The 21,491-nt window shown below is 49.7% G+C and overlaps 1 protein-coding gene across 9 annotated transcripts in view; it reads right to left on the bottom strand.

Annotated features, from left to right (window-relative positions):
- HECTD4 (HECT domain E3 ubiquitin protein ligase 4) overlaps window positions 1–21,491 on the bottom strand; it is a 230,032-nt gene that overhangs the window by 12,457 nt on the left and 196,084 nt on the right. For 8 of the 9 annotated variants that reach the window (XM_033220529.1, XM_033220532.1, XM_033220533.1 and 5 more), the window contains exons 61-67: window positions 14,337–15,643; window positions 13,204–13,411; window positions 8,899–9,122; window positions 8,656–8,807; window positions 6,163–6,269; window positions 5,301–5,424; window positions 9–199 (exon numbers count right to left, since the gene is read on the bottom strand). In XM_033220529.1, the coding sequence (XP_033076420.1) occupies window positions 9–199; window positions 5,301–5,424; window positions 6,163–6,269; window positions 8,656–8,807; window positions 8,899–9,122; window positions 13,204–13,411; window positions 14,337–15,643 (2,313 nt within the window). The remainder of the gene's footprint in view (window positions 1–8; window positions 200–5,300; window positions 5,425–6,162; window positions 6,270–8,655; window positions 8,808–8,898; window positions 9,123–13,203; window positions 13,412–14,336; window positions 15,644–21,491) is intronic. The other variant, XM_033220530.1, reaches the window with a different exon arrangement.

Genomic DNA, 21,491 nt, shown 5'->3' with positions numbered 1-21,491 from the left:
CCACATACTCAGGAGACAGGCCACTCTGGGGTCAGCAGCATCCGCAGGGTCCAGGTACACCTCGTGGGGATGGAGCCGTGCGGGTGTGATGGCAAGGTGGCGGCACAGCTGGTTGATGTACTGCACGAGCGCCACGTCCATCTCCAGGGTCCACTTTCTTGAGGCCTTCTGTGCATGTCGGACATCAATGCAGGCGCACCTGGGGGTGGGGACAGCGGGAGAAGGGCAAAGTGAGGTGGGGTGCACTGGGATGACGGTTGAATTTCTCTTACAGAGTCTTGTCCTCAGCTCCTGGAGCACACTGAGAAGACAGCCTCGCCTTCCAGGTTGTTTCTTGGTGCCTGTACAGCTCCTCATGGGGAAAGTTCTTTCAAAAGAAGCAAGCCAAGCATGCTGGCGGGAGTGGGAACGCTGCAGCGTTCTGGGACGTGGCACCAGGCACCCACCCGTGCCTCACTCCCAAGAGTTGGCAGCAACACGGGAGGGTGAAGGAGGAGCTCATAATAGCATCAGCCTGCAGTGTGTCACAAAACTTTCTTCTCCTTAGAGGCAAAGTCTTGCTCTGTTGCCTGGGCTGGAGCACAGTGTGGTGATCATAGCTCACTGCAGCCTTGAACTCCTGGACTCAAGCAATCCTCCCACTACTCAGTCTCTCCAGTAGCTGGGACCACAAGTGCAAGCCACTACTCCTGCCTAATTTAAAAATTTTTATTTTTATTTTTATTTTTTATTTTATTTTATTTATTTTTTTGAGACGGAGTCTCGCTCTGTTGCCCAGGCTGGAGTGCTGTGGCCGGATCTCAGCTCACTGCAAGCTCCGCCTCCCGGGTTCACGCCATTCTCCTGCCTCAGCCTCCCGGGTAGCTGGGACTACAGGCGCCGCCACATCGCCCGGCTAGTTTTTTGTAGTTTTTAGTAGAGATGGGGTTTCACCGTGTTAGCCAGGATGGTCTCGATCTCCTGACCTCGTGATCTGCCCGTCTCGGCCTCCCAAAGTGCTGGGATTACAGGCTTGAGCCACTGTGCCCGGCCTAAAATTTTTATTTTTTTATTTTTATTTATTTTTTTTGAGACGGAGTCTTGCTCTGTCGCCCAGGCTAGAGTGCAGTGGCCCTATCTCAGCTCACTGCAAGCTCTGCCTCCTGGGTTCACGCCATTCTCCTGCCTCAGTCTCCCAACTAGCTGGGACTACAGGCACACGCTGAAACGCCTGGCTAATTTTTTGTATCTTTAGTAGAGACGGGGTTTCACCGTGTTAGCCAGGATGGTCTCGATCTCCTGACCTTGTGATCCGCCCACTTTGGCCTCCCAAAGTGCTGGGATTACAGGCGTGAGCCAATGCGCCTGGTTGATTTTTACATTTTTTTGTAGAGATGGGGTCTCATTGTGTTGCTCAGGCTGTTTCTGAAATCCTGGGCTCAAGCCATCCTCCCGCCTCAGCTCCCAAAGTGCTAGGGTTACAGGAGTGAGCCACTGCGCCTGGCCAGTCACAAGAATTCAGTGACAGGATGCCTGTGAAGCACAGAGCAGTGCCCAGCATGTTCCAAATGCACAAGAATTGTCAGCTGCTGGTGTCACTGATGTCATTGCTCTTTTCCCAGCAAGTCCATTCCAGAATTCACCTGTGGAGCTCTTAGAACAGATGGGCCACAGTGTGCTTCTGAGGGCACTGCTGCAGGGCTGTGTTACTGCAGCAATGTCAGACATAACCCAACTGTCCATCGATAGGGGATTAGCTGAATTACACTGCACCTAACAACGCAAAGCTAGGAAGCCAGGAAAATGATCAAGTGGAATAATATGGGATGATGTGGACACATTTTTTTTTTTTTTTTTTTTGTTGAGACGGAGTCTCGCTCTGTCGCCCAGGCTGGAGTGCAGTGGCCGGATCTCAGCTCACTGCAAGCTCCGCCTCCCGGGTTTACGCCATTCTCTCGCCTCAGCCTCCCGAGTAGCTGGGACTACAGGCGCCCGCCATCTCGCCCGGCTAATTTTTTGTATTTTTTTAGTAGAGACGGGGTTTCACCGTGTTAGCCAGGATGGTCTCGATCTCCTGACCTCGTGATCCGCCCGTCTCGGCCTCCCAAAGTGCTGGGATTACAGGCTTGAGCCACCGCGCCCGGCCAGATGTGGACACATTTTTAAACAGCAGATTGCAGGCCAGTCGAGGTGGCTCATGCCTGTAATCCCAGCACTTTGGGACGCTGAGGCAGGCAGATTGCTTGAGGCCAGGAATTTGAGACCAGCCTGAGCAACAGTAAAACTCCATCTCTACAAAAAAACCCCCACAAAAATTAGCTGGTCATAGTGGCATGTGCCTGCAGTCCCAGCTACTGGAGAAGCTGAGGTGGGAGGGTCACCTGAACCCAGGAGGTGGAGGCTGCAGTGAGCTGTGACCGTGCCCCTGCACTTCAGCCTGGGTGACAGAGTCAGACCCTATCTCAAAAGAAAAAAAGCAGACTGCAGAGCAGTATATCTTGTCTGATCCCACTTCAGGGGACTGAAAAAATGTACTTCCAGAAAAATGTTGGGTGAAATATTCACTGAAGCATCACAGAGCCATGCTGTGGGCACCGAATTCCGGACATGACCTGGGTGGGTAGACACTGTGTGAGGTTTTCAGAAAGGGTGCATGTCCTTATTCCATAATATTGGGCTATTAACCCAAGAGAGGCAGGCAGGCAGGCAGGCAGGCAGATGCCTGGCACAGCCTCTAATTCCAGAGCCTGTAGCACCTTGAGTGGGCCACCTGTCATATTGGGAACATGACCCTGGGGACTGGGGGAAGGGGGCGGTATCAGGTGTCTCCTTCCTACAGGCCACCTCTGTCCAATCCAAAGAGTGCTCAAAGACAGACCTAAGCCTCTTTCAGAAGGGGGACCCCCGTTCTGAAAGAGGCTCTCTAGGCTGAATGATCCAAGCAGAAGCCTTTGGCTTCCCTTAGAAAAGCCCATGGTGAGGCAGGAAGGATGTGTCTGGGCATCATCACCGCCCAGAGGGCCCCAGTGAATGTGGCCTGTTATTGGGTATTTTTTTGTTTTTTTGAGACAGGGTCTCACTCCGTCACCCAGGCTGGAGTGCAGTGGCAGGATCTCAGCTCACTGAAGCCTTGGCCTCCTGGGCTCAAGTGATCTTCCCTCCTCAGCCCCCCAAGTAGCTGGGATTACAAGTGCGCATCACCACGACCGGCTAATTTTTGTATTTTTAGTAGAGAGGGGGTTTCACCATATTGGCCAGGCGGGTCTCAAACTCCTGACCTCGTGATCCGCCTGCCTCAGCCTCCCAAAGTGCTGGGATTACAGGTGTGAGCCACTGCGCCCGGCCCACTTTCTGATTTCTAAAACAAGTTCAGAAAACTTGTCCCTGCCACCATAATGCAACATCCATTCGGGGACTGACTCTGAGCCTTCAATGATGGTACAAAAGGCTGGCAGCAAGCAGTAAATCATTTCTTTTTTTTTTTGAGACGGAGTCTCGCTCTGTCGCCCAGGCTGGAGCGCAGTGGCCGGATCTCAGCTCACTGCAAGCTCCGCCTCCCGGGTTCACGCCATTCTCCTGCCTCAGCCTCCCGAGTAGCTGGGACTACAGGCGCCCACCACCTCGCCCAGCTAGTTTTTTGTACTTTTTTTTAGTAGAGACGGGGTTTCACTGTGTTAGCCAGGATGGTCTCGATCTCCTGACCTCGTGATCCGCCCATCTCGGCCTCCCAAGGTGCTGGGACTATAGGCTTGAGCCACCGTGCCCGGCCAGTAAAGCATTTCTTAATTCTGAAAATGGATTTTTTAAAAAAGCATGTTTTGGTAGCCATTTTCTTTTTTCTTTTTTTTTGGAGATGGAGTTTTGCTCTTGTTGCCCAGGCTGGAGTGCAATAGCGCAATCCCAGCTCACTGCAACCTCCGCCTCTCAGGTTCAAGTGATTCTCCTACCTCAGCCTCTCAAGTAGCTGGGATTACAGGCACTCACCATCACACCCAGCTAATTTTTGTATTTTTAGTAGAGACCGGGTTTCACCATGTTGGTCAGGTTGGTCTTGAACTCCTGACCTCAGGTGATCCGCCCACCTTGGTCTCCCAAAGTGCTGGGATTACAGGTGTGAGCCACCTTGTCTGGCCCATTTTTTTTTTTTTTTAAGACAGACTTTGGCTCTTGTTGCCCAGGCCGGAGTGCAATGGTACAGTCTTGGCTCACTGTAACCCTTTGCCTCCTGGGTTCAAGCGATTCTCCTGCCTCAGCCTCCTGAGTAGCTGGGATTACAAGCGCCTGCCACCGCACCCGGCTAATTTTTGTATTTTTAGTAGAGACGGGGTTTCATCATGTTGGCCAGGTTGGTCTTGAATTCCTGACCTCAGGTGATCCACCTGCCTTGGCCTCCCAAAGTGCTGGGATTACAGGCGTGAGCCACCGTGCTCGGCCTTGGTAGCCATTTTCTTTTTCTTTTTTTGAGATGGAGTCTCACTCTGTCATCCAGGCTGGAGTACAGCGGCGCGATCTCGGCACACGTGTGTGAGCCAGAGGGAGGGCAGGGCAGGGTGATTTCTGGAGTGCCTGGGATTCACTTATAGCTAGAAAGGGGAAACTATATTTAGTCCTGGAGCCCTGGAGAGCTGTGGCCTAGCTGTGCCCCTGCCTGGGAAGGAGTGAGGGCAATGGGGACTCGAGGCAAAGTATGACTCTGAGGACAAGGTTCTTTGGGTAAGAAATTGTCTGTTATGGGACTGAACTGTGTCCTCCCAGTCCCCGAACAGATACATATGTTGAAGCCCTAATTCCCAGTGTGACTGTATTTGGAGACAGAGCCTTTAAAGAGGTGCTTGAGGTCATCAGAGTGGGCTCCTAATCCAACAGGACTGGGGTCCTTGTAAGAAGAGGAGATTAGAACACAGATAAGTACTGAGGGAAGACTTCATGTGGGGACCTTGAGAAGGTGGCAGTCTGGGAGCCAAGAAGAGCGGCCCCAGGAGAAACCAGCACTGCTGACACCTTGATCTGGGCCTTGCAGACTCCAGAACTGAGAGAGAACAAGTTTCTGTTGTTTAAGCCACCCAGTGTGTGGTGTCCTGTCACAGCAGCCCAAGCTGAGCAGCACAGCCTCCAAGTCAGGAGTGTGGAGAAAAAGAACAGGTTTGTTTACAAATGGGTTAGAAAACCCATTTAGCACTTAGGGAAAAATTCAGAAATTATGAAATAACTCAGAAAGCATTATCAACAGGGGAGATGGACCAGCTCCTCAGAAATTATGCTCTTGGCTGAAAACAATTTCTATGCAAGGTGCCAACTGAGTTGAGGGGTAACCCTCTTACCTCTCAAAATGAAGATCATAACCACAGGACAAGATCGCCCTCCAGACACTGCGGATGTCTTGCTTGGCTCGGTCAATAACAAATTTGTGAAATCCTTCCAGCGTCAGGTATTTTTCCTCAGGGACTGGTGGAAAGGGTCCAGTGTGAGGAATCTGGTGAGACCTGAGCACGTTGCACGCCACCAATGTGCTCTGCTCTCGCCACAGCCTCTCCCTTAAGGCACAACCCACCTAACTCCCCTCTCCCTCCCGTGACTCTGGGAATTGTCATTTGCCATCACAACCCACTGCGCACAGGACACTCATAAGCCCTCATGTGCCCAGGTCCCCAAGGGCTCTGTCTCCCTCAACAGGCTGCAGTTTCCCACGTCCCCTCTTTCTATGAATCTCTAAAACATCCCCGACTGACAAAGCAATTTTCCAGACAACAAGAACAGCTTTCTCCAATGCTGCCTGGGCCTTTCTGGAGGCTTGCGTTCTACTGCCCCAGCACGGGCTGCTAGCTTATGCCAGTGCCTTCTAGAAGAAAGTGTCCATGCAGATTTCCCAATTTTCACTTTTTGGTCACAATCATCTATTCTTCATCCTGGGCATGTGGTGTTTCTGGAACTGCTATTTTACCTTCTCAAGTTCACGATCATCAAAGATGGCATCAAGGGGCGATCCCTGGCCAGGAATATTTCCCAGAATCTCTGGAAATGCTGCCCTGCCTGATACCCCAGGGAACCCAGAGCCCAGAGCAGAGGCCATCTCAGTAGGAGAGTGGCCAGTCGGGAAAAGCAGAGGCCTGCTCCGGAGGGACTGCCCAGTCTCCAGGATGGAAGCAGGTCCCAGCCCACTCCAGGCCCCATCTGCTCATTCACCTTCTTGTTTTTTGGTAGGGGACTTTTCTGGGTCCTTTTCATCTGGTTTGCTCTTTTCTGGTGACTTTGGCTTCACAGTTGGCTTCTTCTCACTTAAGGCAGTCCTGCTGTAGACCAAAGCACTGGAATTAGACTAATGCATGTGCACACCTCCTCCCGATAGGAAATACACAGCCTCGTACAGTCCTTCATTCCTGCCCCCTCCTCCAACTTAGGGCTTAGGGCTCAGACAGGGCTGGGTTCAAGACCGCCTTTGCTCTGAGTGAGAAAAGTTTCCTGAGCAAATTACAAGGACAAATCCGTGCCTTAAAATGTGAAAAATCTTGTAGAGACTCTTTTCAGACCCTCTTTCTACATATTTTAGAGCTACCTTGTTCTATAAGGTAGCTGCTAGCCAGATGTAGCTACCTAAAGCTAATTAAAATGAAATATGATCACAAATTCAGTTCTTGTTCACCCTTGCCACATTGCAAATGCCCCATAGCCAGTTGTGGCTTAGGGGCTGCTGTACCCAACAGCACAGATATAGACACAGCACTGATTTCTACCAGCACAGAAAGCACTATGGGACAGTGCTGATTGAAAAACACCATTTCTACATAATGAATTAACTTTTAAAAATCTTTATTTTTCTGGTTAAACAATTCCTCTAGCGATTCTAGCTAGGTAATATTTTGCTATCAAGGTTTCATCTCTGTGTACTCGAGAGTCATAGACCCGTGTCTAAAGAATATTCTATTAAATTTATATGCATATCCACACATGGAATGCTATGTAGCTATTTTTTAAAAAAGGAATGGGGAATTCTTTTTGTACTGGTCTGAAATGATTTCCAAAATTAGTATTAAATAAAAATGGCAGCCGGGCGCGGTGGCTCACACCTGTAATCCCAGCACTTTGGGAGGCCGAGGCGGGCGGATCACGAGGTCAAGAGATCGAGACCATCCTGGCTAACATGGTGAAACCCCGTCTCTACCAAAAATACAAAAAATTAGCTGGGTGTGGTGGCGGGTGCCTGTAGTCCCAGCTACTCGGGAGGCTGAGGCAGGAGAATGGCGTGAACCCGGGAGGCGGAGCTTGCAGTGAGCTGAGATCACGTCACTGCACTCCAGCCTGGGTGACAGAGCGAGACTCCGTCTCAAAAAATAAAAAATAAATAAAAAAATAAAAACAGCAAGGTGTGGACATTGTGTATGGTACCCAACACTGGGCATATGTATAGAATTGCTTCTGTATTTATAGAAAGGGTTCTTCTGAAAGGCTACAGAAGTAACCTCGCAGGCTCAGGGAGGGGAACTTCAAGGCTTAAGAATGGTTGGAGGAAGAGTGGCTTTTCACTGCACATGCTTTTGAATTTTGTACTATTTTAGTCATTCAAAACTTAAGAAAATAATATAGAGGCATAAATCAAAGGTCATGTACTTAAAAGTAGTTGCTATGCATGGGGCAATCTGATTTTTTCCAATAGGCACTATGCTTTTTCTTTTTCTTTTTTTTTTTGAGACAGGGTCTTGCTCTGTCACCCAGGCTGGACAGGAGTGCAGTGGTGTGATTATGGCTCACTGCAGCCTCGACCTCTGGGGCTCAAGCCATCCTCCTGCCTCAGCTTCTTGAGTAGCTTCTTGAGTAGCTGGGACCACAGGTGCATGCCACCACAGTCAGCTAATTTTTATATTGTTTTGTAGAGATGGGGTTTTGCTATGTTGGTCTTGAAGTCCTGGGCTTAAGGCGTTATGCATTTTCTAATCTTCCTACAATAACTATGCATCATTTGTGTGGCTAAAAGAAGGATTAAAAAAAATTTACAGGGGGGAGGGATAGCATTAGGAGATATACCTAATGTAAATGATGAGTTAATGGGTGCAGCACACTAACATGGCACATGTATACATATGTAACAAACCTGCATGTTGTGCACATGTACCCTAAAACTTAAAGTATAATAAACAACAACAATAAAAAAAAAAAGTACAACATTTTAGATGTTGTCTTCATTTAGATGGGTCGGCTTTCCAGCCTGCATGGTCAGGATTTGACCACACCTGTGGATAAAATGAAACTCCAGTGTTCACCTGATGGAGCTGAGGACTCAGAAAAGAGCTCAGCAGAAAGGGTCCAGACACCCACCGGGCGCAGTGGCTCCTGCCTGTAACCTCGGAACTTTGGGAGGCCAGTGCAGGCCGATCGCTTGAGCCCAGGAGTTCGAGACCAGCCGGGCCAACATGGTGAAACCCCATCTCTACAGAAAAATTTAAAAAATTAGTCAGGTGAGGTGTCATATGCCTGTAGTCCCAGATACTCAGGAGGCTGAGGTGGGAGGATCGCTTGAGCCTGGCTGCAGTGAGCTGTGATCGGGCCGCTGCACTCCAGCCTGGGCGACAAAGCCTGACACCAGGCTCCTCCAGAGGAGTTGCGGCCCCCCAGGCTCCTGCACAGAGGCTGCCCCCACATCTGCCCACAGGCCAGGCTGCCCAGGCTCCTTGGGGCACACACCTGACGCTGTTGAGCACGGCCTTGTCCTTGGTGGGCGGCTTGGTGATGGGCCGCTTGGTGCTCACCACCTTCACGGGGTGCTGCTCCTTCCCAGCCTTGCTGTACTTGCTCTTGTCAAACTTGGGCTTTGGCACGCCATACTTCCTCAGGATCTGTGGAGCACAGAGGTGGCAGGGAGACGCTGAGTTTCGTCCTGTGGGGCACCCGAGGCCCAGCCTGGGTATGGTGGGGACGGGCAGCTACCTGGGTGAGCTGATCTTCCAGCACCTTTTTTGGAGGCCGGACATTGGTGAAGAAGAGGTGGAGGAGGTTGCCTGGGGTCTGGGAGTTGATCTGCTCTTTGCTAAGATAAATGTCAGAGACTCTGATGGGCTTTGCTGGTGTCAGGCTCAGCGTCTGCTCTGAATGGGCACAGCTCTTAAATATCTCCGTCAGAACCTCTCTGGCCCCGGGCACCAGCTTCTCCCCTGTTGGATGGAGAGGGGGCAAAACAATTCTGCCATGAACATACATCAGGACAAACCCTGAGAGCATTCTGTTTGCAAACACTGTTTGAAAGGGGCAGTAGATGGACATCAGAGGAAGGGCGAGCTGCCCACCAAAGCCTGGTTCCCTCTCTGGGCACAGCCCAGCACATGCCCAGCCTTCCTTGCCATAAGGTGAGGCCCTGCAACCGTGGTCATTGTGGGATGTGAGCCACATGGGGGCCAGGCTGCTGTCCTCTGCACTTGGCCCCTACCTGGCTGCTCGGGGATGACAGGCCCCTCCCCGAGGGTGGGCACACTTCAGTGCTCACCCTGACTCTTACATCTGCAGGGAATTAACTTCCACTGAACTTGAGTCATTGTCCTCCTGGGGCTATTTATCATAGCAGTTTAGTCTAGAATAATCCCAGAGGATAGATAGTTAGCAAGTATTTTTAGTTGGAAGTACAACTTGTTAAACAGGTGATCGCATTCTTAGGAAATATTCTTCAAAATTGGTGTAATGAGCAGGTGAAAAAGAAAGTTTTCTGAGATACAAGAAAACTGTCTATGAGCACTGAAAAAGTATTTTTTTGTTCCCAAACAAGCACTCCAGAAGGTGCTCTCGCCTTTCCAAAGGGCCAGTCATGAACCCATCTGCATGCTCTCAGGAATCACTCCTTTCTCCTGGCAACCCAGGCCCCTCACTCCCTCTGGCCTGCTCCGTCTCCTGGGGAGTCTGGCCTAGGCCAGGCCCAGCTGTGGCAACTCCAGCACATCTGGGCTGAGGGTGGGAGGGGCAGGTGTGGGGAAGAGAGAGGCTGAGCCTTAAGCTAACTCAGCAGAGTCACAAGTTGAAAACCCTCACATGAGGCCAGGTGCGGTAGCTCACACCTGCAATCCCAGCACTTTGGAAGGCTGAGGCAGGTGGGTCACTTGAGGTCAGAGTTTGAGACCAGCCTGGGCAACATGGTGAAGCAAAGTACAAAAATTAGCCAGGCGTGGTGGCATGTGCCTGTTGTCTCAGCTACTCAGGAGGCTGAGACACAAGAATCTCTTGAAACCAGGAGGTGGAGGTTGCAGTGAGCCGAGATGGTGCCACTGCAATTCCAGCCTGGGTGACAGAGTGAGACTCTGTTTCAGAAAACAAAACAAAACAAAAAAACAACCCTCACATGAGGAGTGTACCTGGCACCATGAGGCATATCCATGCAGTACCAAAAGACCAGGTACCATATGTGGAAAGTCTGACTGTAAAAGAACCAGGAACTAGAACTAAAATTCAGTATCTAAGTATGAGAAGACTGGGAAAGATAATCATGGCAGAAAGACCTCAGGCTTCCTGTCAAGCAGACCGGACATCGACCTTGGGGGCAGCTGAGAGCTGAGGGGACAAAACGCATGCCAATAAGGGACAGGGCTGGGACCAGGATGAGCCCACCGAGGCTCAATGCCAGGCAAGATTTAAGGAAATGCCAAAAACCTCAGTCATCAAAATAAACAATACTTTACAGTAGTATTTTAATCAGTCAGAATTATTTAGTAGCACTTGTGAGCTAAAAAAAAAAAAAAAAAAAATTGGCAAGGTGGCTCACGCTTGTAATCCCAGCACTTTGGGAGGCTGAGGCAGGCCTCCGCAGGATTACCTGAGGTCAGGAGTTCAAGTCCAGCCTAGCCAATGTGGTGAAAACCCCTCTCTACTAAAAATACAAAAATTTGCCAGCATGGTGATGAGTGCCTGTAGTCCCAGCTACTCAGGAGGCTGAGGTAGGAGAACTGCTTGAACCCCAGAGGTGGAGGATGCAGTGAGCTGAGATCGCATCACTGCATTCCAGCCTGGGCGACAGAGCGAGACTCCATCTCAAAAAAAAAAAAAAATTAATGTAAAAAAACCTCCATAATAAGCAAAATATTTACAATGCTGTGCTGACCGATATCAGAGCCTGAGAAAAATATCAGTAATGCTGATCCTATCTTTATTTAAAATTTTAACACTTTGCTGATCATGGATACTTTACATTAATTTTGACTTTAAAAAAACTGTACTAGAATATTACTTATCTTACTGACTGAGTTTTCTGGAGCCCCATTAAATTGTGTCCCCAAGATCTCACTTACCTCACCCTGATCCCACCTCTGAGGGAACATTTCCAGATTTCATGATTAGGGTAAGCAAGTTTTTTTTTTTTTTTTTTAAAGATGGGGTCACCCAGGTTGGACTGCAGTGGTGTGATATCAGCTCACTGCAGCCTCCAACTCCTGGGCTCAAGTGATCTTCCCAGCTTAGCCTCCTGAGTAGCTGGGACTACAGGCATGCGCCACCATGCCCAGCTTATTTTATGTTTTGTAGAGACGAGGTCTCACTATGCTGCTCAGGCTGGTCTCAAACTCCTGGGCTCAAGCAATCCATCTGCCTCGGCTTTCCAAAGTGCTGGGATTACAGGCATGAGCCACTTTGCCGGGCCTGGGGTAATAATTTTAAACAACAAAACCTCTACTCAAATTACATTTTTTGGCTGGGTACAGTGGTTCACACCTGTAATCCCAGCACTTTGGGAGGCTGAGGCGGGCGGATCACCTGAGGTCAGGAGTTTGAGACTGGCCTGGCCAACATGGTGAAACCCCGCCTCTACTAAAAATACAAAAATTAACTGGGTATGGTGGTATGCCTGTAATCCCAGCTACCGGGGAGGCTGAGGCAGGGAGAATTGCTTGAACCTGGGAGGTGGAAATTTCAGTGAGCTGAGACTGCACCACTGCACTCCAGCCTGGGTGACAGAGTGAGACTCTGTCTTAAAAAAAAAAAAAATTTACAATTTTTTACTTCAAAAACACAAAACAACACAGCAACTCTATGACGAAATTTCAAATATTAAAGAATTAGATAGGCCGGGCGCGGTGGCTCAAGCCTGTAATCCCAGCACTTTGGGAGGCCGAGACGGGCGGATCACGAGGTCAGGAGATCGAGACCATCCTGGCTAACACGGTGAAACCCCGTCTCTACTAAAAAAAATACAAAAAATTAGCCGGGCGAGATGGCGGGCGCCTGTAGTCCCAGCTACTGGGAGGCTGAGGCGAGAGAATGGCGTAAACCCGGGAGGCGGAGCTTGCAGTGAGCTGAGATCCGGCCACTGCACTCCAGCCTGGGTGACAGAGCGAGACTCCGTCTCAACAAAAAAAAAAAAAAAAAAAAAGAATTAGATTAAGGCCGGTGTGATGGCTCACACCTATAGTCCTAGCACTTTGGGAGGCCGAGGCTGGAGGACTGCTTGAGTCTAGGAGTTTGAGACCAGCCTGGGCAACATAGGAAGACTCTCTCTGTACAAATAATAAGTAAAATAATTTTTTTTAAAGAAAAGAATTTTAAAAAGAAAAAAGGAATAAAAAAAGAAAAAAAGAGGAATTAAAAAAAAAAAAGAAATTAGTGGGAAGGAGACAGAGTTTGCTCCACAAAAGAGCCACCAGAATGGCAAAAGGGCTGGCAAACGGGACTTCAGAGAAAAAAGGGCTGGAACTGTTTCTTTCCCAGGGGTCAGTTTACAAGGGGGAGGCATGAGCTGTCCTCAAGCATATGACCAAATACTTACCAGCAATGTTCTAGCTGCATAGGACAGAACAAAATAAATACACTTGCACTTGAACCAGGGGAAGCCTGGCTAGACAAAAAGGAAAAAATGACTTGAATACAAGCCCACATTCAAGCCTGTTGCAGGCGGTGCAAAGCCACCCCTGGTAGCCTCTCCAGCTGGAACATGGCAGGCCTGTGGCAGGGGCTGCCCCCATGGCCTTCAGTGCCCTGACAGCTGGGAGAGGAGGGGAACATTTCTTCTTTTCACATCATACAAAGATGCACACAATCAGCCCCTACTGGCAAACAATGGAGCCTCTTGTCCCATCTCCCCAACACTCTCTGAATTGTTTTCAAAATCTGCAACCCAGGAATAGCTGCCAAGTTCCTCTTTAATGCAAGATGTTAAAAATAGGGGACACTGGGGAGGAGAGGAGATTTTAATGCAGTTTTTTTCTGTGAGCCTAAAATTGCTCCACAAAAAGTCTACAGATTAAAAACAAATCCAGAACCCACCTTTAATTGACTTATCATTGAAATAATCTTCTAACCCTGGGCTCCCTTGAGTATCAAAGAGACTCTGATTTACTACAGACACGGTTAGAATCTCTTCGGTTGACATTTCCATCAATTCATCTTCACCATCCAAACTTGACAAGCCAATCAAATCATTATTGTTAAATAAACTTGCTCGAATTTTCTCAATTTTGGCTCGGGATCTTATCTGTGTGAACAGAGAACAGGGTCAGGATTTAAGTAGCGTGACCAGGCATTCAGTGTGAGTGAACTTCTCCCTCCCACCTTTTCCTGGAAACCCTCTATTCGTCTGGAGAGATGTGAGAGCTGCCCGACTCCGGTGAGCTGGACCTCCTGGGAAACTTTCTCCCACAGGCCAACAACAGCAACTTTTAGCAAACGACTCAACCTGAAATCTCGTCACTAAACCTCGGCTAGGTCTGTGGCTTGCCTCTGATTCCCAGGGAGTAAAAATCCATGCCTAACTGAGGAAGTCTCCACGAAGGAGGATGATGGATTCAAAGAAGTGATTCTAGGAAAGAAACCAGCTGCTTGATCCTTGAACCCTCCTTGCAGAGCCTGCTGGGAGAGTATAACGCATGTCAGTTCCCTACCTGTACTGTTACGCAAAGGCACAGAAAGGCTTTGATGCAGGATTTCTAAACAGTGAGGCCTAAGAAATACATGGGATCCTGTAGTGGAACTATGACTCGCTAGCATGCAGGTCATCTGAAACTCAGAATCACCTAGGACAGGATGGCAGGAGTCTATCCTCACACTGCTTAGTGACCATCCCTCCTGCCAATGGCAACACCAAAAAGAACAAAAAGAACCCAAGGCCGCTCAAGAAGATGTGATGGGGCTGAGTCAGAATGCACCGATGGCAGCCACCCACCAGGGAAGGCCAGGCCCTGAGCCCTCTGGCTCCCCTTTACTTTGTGATATGGGACTTGGTGTCACTCTTAGAGATGTCATCCCCAGCAGACTCATTGTGCTCATTCCAAGAGCTACCCCAGGGAGCCCCTGACTGCTCCACCATTACCTACTAGGAAATAAATTTGGAAGGTTTAAAGAGGCTTGGGGGATTGAAATGGGTCATGATTTAGTGGTTGCAGAGGCTTGAGAGCTGTTACCTCCACGACTGCGAAGCCTTTGATGGGGCGTGCCACTAGGGGCTGGTGGTCCAGGGAAGTTACTGTGTACATGGAGCCCATGTCCGATACCAAGGCCGTCTCTGCATTGTCCAGGGGCTCCCCCAGACTGCCCAGGCTGCCCAGGCTGCCGGTGCTGCACAGGGAAATGTCCAGGCTCTCCTGGCTGGACACCACGTGGGGCTCCAACAGGCCCGGAGGGATGGGCAGCTCAAGGCCGGCAGGCAGCGGATCCACGGAGAGGTCGCTGACAGTTTGGGAGATGCCCTGGGAGCTGCAGATGGATGCCTGGCTGGTGGAGGCGGAGGCGCTGATGCTCATGGCGGGGGTCAGGCTGCTGGATGTGCTGACTTCCATGCTGTCTGTGCCAGGGAAGGCCAGTGTCTTCTCCGGCTCAGCTTTCCCGTCCCCGCCCTCAGCCTTGTCTTTTGGCTTCTTGGGGTCTTCTTCCTGCAGCGGGATGTAGATCTCGTCTTTGAAGACCCCGCCGTGGGCGTTGCAGGCCTTGCGGATGGCGCCTCTGACTACACCCTCGTCCAGGTGGGTGGGGATCCCGGAGATCACAAGCAAGCGGCTGTGGGCGGTGGGGCCCACCAGGGCCTGGCAGGCATCGGCGATGGCATCACTCGTCACGCCCAGCCCCTGTGGGTCCTTCCTGGTGAGGTGGCGGAGGATGATGAGCAAGGTGAGTGCGCGGTGGAACCACAGCATGTCCTCGGGCTTGCTGCCTCCGATGCTGAGCACGGTGGGGTCCGAGTCCACGGTGCGAGAAGACTGGCGCTTGCCCGACGAGGAGGCCTTTTCCCGCTTCATCTTGACTTTTTTCCTCTTGGAGAGGAGGCTGGGACTCTGCGGGGTCTGTCCTGGTGAGGACGAGGAGGAGGAGGACGAGTCACTGAGATTTGGGGCGGTCGCTGAGGTCACCCCGCTGGCTGTGACACTCATGTTAGTAGGCAGGGTCACTTCGGCCACCGCCAGGCACCCTTCCATGAGTGCATGAAAATACGTAGAGAACCTGCCCTGGTCGCCGGCCGCCGGGCCCCCGGATCCCCCACAGGTGCTGCCTGAGACCCAGTTCTGCGTCTCCTCATCGTACAGCTTGTGGAGCTCCGACTGCAAGGCCATCAGCATGGCCAGGCAGGGGTTCAGCTGGAGGGCGATTGAGGAGGACAGGCCAGCAGGGTGCCGCCTCTGCTCCAGGGTGTGCACAGTGCGCAGGAGCTCTGCCAGGAGATGGAAAACAAGCTCCTTCACGCACGCTGCCATGTCCGTGGTCCACAGGAAGTTTCCTGAGGCAAATGAAAATAGTAACAGTAATTACTATGCAGCACTGGCTATGTTCCAGGCCCAGTTCTGAGCCTAGAATCAACCCTCATAACAACCCTGTGAACAGAGACTGTGCAATTCAGTCCCTTCTTACAGATGAAGAAACAGAGGTTGGGAGGTGGAGGCCTGGCTGGAGGTCACACAGCTACCAGACAAGAGAGCTGGGATTCAGAGCTGAGGGGTTGGCCCCAGAGGTGAAGGCTTTGACCTTTGTGCCCAATGGCAGGGTGCCAGCAAAACACCGTCATTTTCTGTCTCAAAAGGTTATGCAGCATGTTGGTGATAAGTCCCTAGAATAAAGTTTCCCAAAGTACTGGATGTTTACTACGGGGGCACACAAGCCAATTTTACCAAATGGCACTGAAACACACACTGAAACATTGTTCCTTTTAAACTCCTCTTTTAGTCCTGTTTTTTGTCAACAAGAAAGCCTTACTTTGAGGGTGGTTTTTTTTTTTTTTTTGAGACAGGGTCTTGCTCTGTCACCCAGGCTGGAGTGCAGTGGCATAATCATAGCTCACTGCTGCCTCAGCCTCCTGGGCTCAAGCGATACCTCAGCCTCCTAGGTAGCTGGGATTACAGGTGTGTGAGACCATGCCCAGCTAATTTTTGTATTATTATTTTTCTTTTGCAGAGACAGTTTTCATGGTTTTGCCATGTTGCCCAGGCTGGTCTAGAACTCCTGGGCTCAAGCGATCCTCCCACCTCAGCCTCCCAAAGCGCTGGGTTTACAGGTGTGTGCCACTGTGCCTGGCCATGAGGCTGGCACATTCTTTTTTTTTTTTTTTTTCTTTTTAAATTTTTTTTTTTTTTTTTTTTTTTTGAGACGGAGTCTTGCTCTGTCGCCCGGGCTGGAGTGCAGTGGCCGGATCTCAGCTCACTGCAAGCTCCGCCTCCCAGGTTCACGCCATTCTCCTGCCTCAGCCTCCCGAGTAGCTGGGACTACAGGCGCCGCCACCTCGCCCGGCTAGTTTTTTGAATTTTTTTTAGTAGAGACGGGGTTTCACCGTGTTAGCCAGGATGGTCTCGATCTCCTGACCTTGTGATCCACCCGTCTCGGCCTCCCAAAGTGCTGGGATTATAGGCTTGAGCCACCGCGCCCGGCCTCTTTTTAAATTTTTTAAGGCCAGGCTTACTGTTAGCATTCTGGCTAACACGGTGAAACCCCGTCTCTACTAAAAAAATACAAAAAACTAGCCGGGCGAGGTGGCGGGTGCCTGTAGTCCCAGCTACTCGGGAGGCTGAGGCAGGAGAATGGCGTAAACCCAGGAGGCGGAGCTTGCAGTGAGCTGAGATCCGGCCACTGCACTCCAGCCTGGGCGACAGAGTGAGACTCCGTCTCAGAAAAAAAAAAAAAAAAAAAAATTTTAAAATTTAAATCATATTTTAAAAATACTTTATTTTTTCATTTTTTATTTTTTGAGAGTGAGTCTCAGTCTGTCACCCAGACTGGAGTGCAGTGGCATGATCTCAGCTCACTGCAACCTCTGACTCCTGGGTTCAAGCAATTCTCTGCCTCAGCCTCCCGCATAGCTGGGATTACAGGCTCCTACCATCATGTCCAGCTAATTTTTGTATTTTTAGTACAGACAGGGTTTCATCATCTTGGTCAGGCTAGTCTTGAACTCCTGACCTACCTCGTGATCCACCCGCCTCAGCCTCCCAAAGTGCTGGGATTATAGGCATGAGCCACCGTGCCTGGCCTTCTTTAATAATTTTTTAAGCTACTTTGTTTTTTTTTGTTTGTTTTTTGTTTTGTTTTGTTTTGTTTGCTGAGACAAAGTCTGCCTCTATCACCCGGGCTGGAGTGCAGTGGCGTGATCTCAGCTCATTACCACCTCCGCCTCCCAGGTTCAAGCAATTCTCATGCTTCAGCATCCAGAGTAACTTGAATTACAGGCATGGGCCAGCACACCCAGATAATTTTTATATTTTTAGAAGAGATGGGGTTTCATCATGTTAGCCAGGCTGGTCTTGAACTTCTGGCCTCAAGTGGTCTGTGTGCCTCAGCCTCCCAAAGTGCTGGGATTACAGGTGTGAGCCACTGTACCTGGCCAAGGCTGGCATATTCTTTTTTGCTTTTTTGAGACGGAGTTGTGCTCTTCTTGCCCAGGCTGGAGTGCAATGGCGCAATCTTGGCTCACTACCACCTCTGCATCCTGGGTTCAAGCAATTCTCCTGCCTCAGCCTCCCGAGTTGCTGGGATTATAGGCATGTACCACCACACCCAGCTGATTTTGTATTTTTAGCAGAGACAGGGTTTCGCCATGTTGGTCAGGCTGGTCTCTAACTGCTGACCTCAGGTGATTCACCCGCCTCGGCCTCCCAAAGTGCTAGGATTATAGGTGTAAGCCACTGCGCCTGGCCAGCTGGCATATCCTTAAGAGAAAGCGGGCCAGAGTCCCAGAGCCTTTGACAGGGAACAGTATTCAGCTAGATTTTTGTGATGGCAACTCTTTTCTTTGAATGTATATATGTATGTATGAATGGATGGACAGATGGACTGATTGACTGATTGAGACAGGGTCTCATTGTGTTGCCCTGGCTGGTCTTAAACTCCTGGACTCAAGTCATCCTTTTGCCTCAGCCTCCCAAAGTGCTGGGATTACAGGTGTGAGACACCAGGCCCAGCCTGTATTTATTTTTATGGGCACCTTTTAGTTATGCCAATGGATACTAATTTTGTATTTAGAGAAGTGATGTAAAGGTTTTCTTTTTTTTTTTTGAGACAGAGTCCCACCCTGTCACCCAGGCTGGAGTGTAGTGGCGTGATCTCGGCTCACTGCAAGCTCCGCCTCCTGGTTTCATGCCATTCTTCTGCCTCAGCCTCCAGAGTAGCTGGGACCACAGGTGCCCGCCACCACGCCCGGCTAATTTTTTGTATTTTCAATAGAGAAGGGGTTTCACCGTGTTAGCCAGAATGGTCTCAGTCTCCTGACCTCGTGATCCACCTCGGCCTCCCAAAGTGCTGGGATTACAGGCATGAGCCACCGTGCCTGGCCAAGGTTTCCTTAAAAACTGAATTTAAGTTTTAAAAAAGGAGGAGTTGATTGCAATAAAAACTGTTAAATAAATAAATGCTGGCTGGGTGCAGTGGCTCATGCCTGTAATCCCAGTACTATGGGAGGCCAAGGCAGGTGGGTCACCTGAGGTCAGGAGACTGAGACCAGCTTGGCTAACATGGTGAAATCCCGTTTTTACTAAAAATACAAAAAAATTAGCTGGGCATGGTGGCGGGCGCCTGTACTCCCAACTACTCAGGAGGCTGGGGCAGTAGAATCACTTGAACCCAGGAGGCAGAGGTTGCAGTGAGCTGAGATCATGCCACTGCATTCCAGCCTAGGTGACACAGTGAGACTCCATTTCAAAAAAATAAAATAAGTAAGTATATAAATGCTGATAGGCACAATTTGTGGACATGGCAACAATCATATAATGGTGGCATGATAATGACTGAAGTTTGGGAAACACTGTCTCGAACCACAAGATGGACCACACGTTTGTGCCAAGGTCTCCTTCGTACCAGACACGTATCTTACATTCACACATACCCTGGATCTGAGTGGAAAGAGAGAAAGCTCATGTACGTTAAGACACGATTAGGGATCATGAACATCTAAAGCCTGCATCCCACTGAGCCAGCTGAGCCCTCACCCTGCAAAAGAGCGAACTGCAGTTTGCTACATCCAGATGGCTCTTGTACAGGATAAAAGATTACTGGCTGGGGGAATCCCAAGGGTCTGCTGAAGCTGACTTACTAAGTCCAGCACCTACCAACGAGGGGACTAAGCTTCCTGCTCTCTCAGGACTGACACTGCTTGCAAATTCTGGTTGGAAACAAGTTTGTGACTGTCCTGGAACATGGGCTCTCATAGAACCTTCACAGAGGACAGGTGTCCATGCTCCCCTCTCCGCTGGGGCACAGGGCTAGGCCCTCAGATGCCAGAACTATTCACGTCACCTCCGTTGTCCTTGCTTTACCGTTTAGCATTCATGTAAGATGACCTTGGAGATAATTCTTCACCAAAATTATACATGGCGGCCTATGAGCTGAAACTCATTCTCAGACAGTGTTCCCTGCTTATGTTCCCCCATCCACTCCCTGGGTGTTTTTCATTTTTTTGCAGAGAAAGGGTCTGGCTATGTTGCTCCATATCCTGAACTCAAGCGATCCTCTTGCCTCAGCCTCTCAAAGTGCTGGATTACAGGTGTGAGCCACTGCACTTGGCCCTCCTAGGGTGTATGAAAGAATTTGACTTGGTTGCCAACATTTAAAAATTGAGAAATTCACATCGACATTTGGATTCCTGGATTTTCTTGAAATAAGAAATTACGGTTCTGGCAGGAGCAGAGCCATGTTCTCCTGTAGCAGTGGGTGACAGGACACGTGTCCTCTGTGCCTCCAGCTCACCAAAGTCCCCCTGCCAACTTTCCTCTTTATTTCCCTCATTTAGCTGATCTGTTTGAACCCTGAAGGCACTGAAGGCATCCGAGTGTGCAACGTTTTCTGTTTTTTTGAGACGGAGTGTCACTTTTGTTGCCCAGGCTGGAGTGCAATGGTGCAATCTTGGCTCACTGCAACCTCTGCCTCCTGGGTTTCAAGCAATTCTCCTGCCTCAGCCTCCTGAGTAGCTGGGATTACAGGCATGCACCACCATGCCCGGCTAATTTTTTGTATTTAGTAGAGACAGGGTTTCATCATGTTGGTCAGGCTGGTCTCGTACTCCTGACCTCAGGTGATCCACCCACCTCGGCCTCCCAAAGTGCTGGGATTACAGGAGTGAGCCACCGCGCCCGGCCGAGTGTGCAATGTTTTCTTCCCTGCAACATCATGAAAAAATTAAAAAATATAGAAAGCCTGAAGAAATTATACAGTAAATACCTATGTACTTACCAGCTAGATTCCACCATAAACATGTTGCTGTATTTGCTCTACTACATATCTGTCTACCCCTCTATTCATCCACACACCCATCTTAGTTTTTGATTATTTCAAAATAAGTTGTAGACATCAGTATGCTTCCTCCCTACACACTTTTTTTTTTTTTTTTGAGACGGAGTCTTGCTCTGTCGCCCGGGCTGGAGTGCAGTGGCCGGATCTCAGCTCACTGCAAGCTCCGCCTCCCGGGTTTACGCCATTCTCCTGCCTCAGCCTCTGGAGTAGCTGGGACTACAGGCGCCCGCCACCTTGCCCGGTTAGTTTTTTGTATTTTTTAGTAGAGACGGGGTTTCACCATGTTAGCCAGGATGGTCTCGATCTCCTGACCTCGTGATCCGCCCGTCTCGGCCTCCCAAAGTGCTGGGATTACAGGCTTGAGCCACCGCGCCCGGCCTCCTCCCTACACACTTAAAGAGGTATATCATTAATTAAAGTTTAGTATTTATTTAGAACTTGTTTAGGTAAATTTGCATATGGTAAAATGCACAACTTTCACATTTATCATTCCATGAGTTTTGCAACCTTTTTGACCCTTTGAGGAACTATGCAGTTATAACCTTTGATTTTGCAACATCGTTCATTTCCACACCACCCTTCACCCCTAAAGTTACAATAATGGCCTATACTTCTGTTTTAAAGTAAAGTGGATAAAGTTAATCTTATTTTCGTCCTTCGTTAGTTGCCATTCCTCAAAATAATGAAAATACCCGACAAATCATGGATTTGGGAGTCTAGGTTGTACCTTAAGATCTATTCCCCAAGCCCACTTCAAACGACAGCCTCTGAAGGAGGCTGCAGCTGCCTGGGTTACCTGTGGCCACTCCCTGCACCACCTGGCAAGCTCCTTCCTCAGGCACCATGCCGGCTCCACT

The sequence above is a fragment of the Trachypithecus francoisi genome, unplaced genomic scaffold, assembly GCF_009764315.1.
Source record: "Trachypithecus francoisi isolate TF-2019V2 unplaced genomic scaffold, Tfra_2.0 Lachesis_group11, whole genome shotgun sequence".
In the NCBI taxonomy this organism is placed as follows: domain Eukaryota; kingdom Metazoa; phylum Chordata; class Mammalia; order Primates; family Cercopithecidae; genus Trachypithecus; species Trachypithecus francoisi.
The sequence above is the reverse complement of the archived record's forward strand: the minus strand, read 5'-3'. Positions and strand labels throughout refer to the sequence as shown.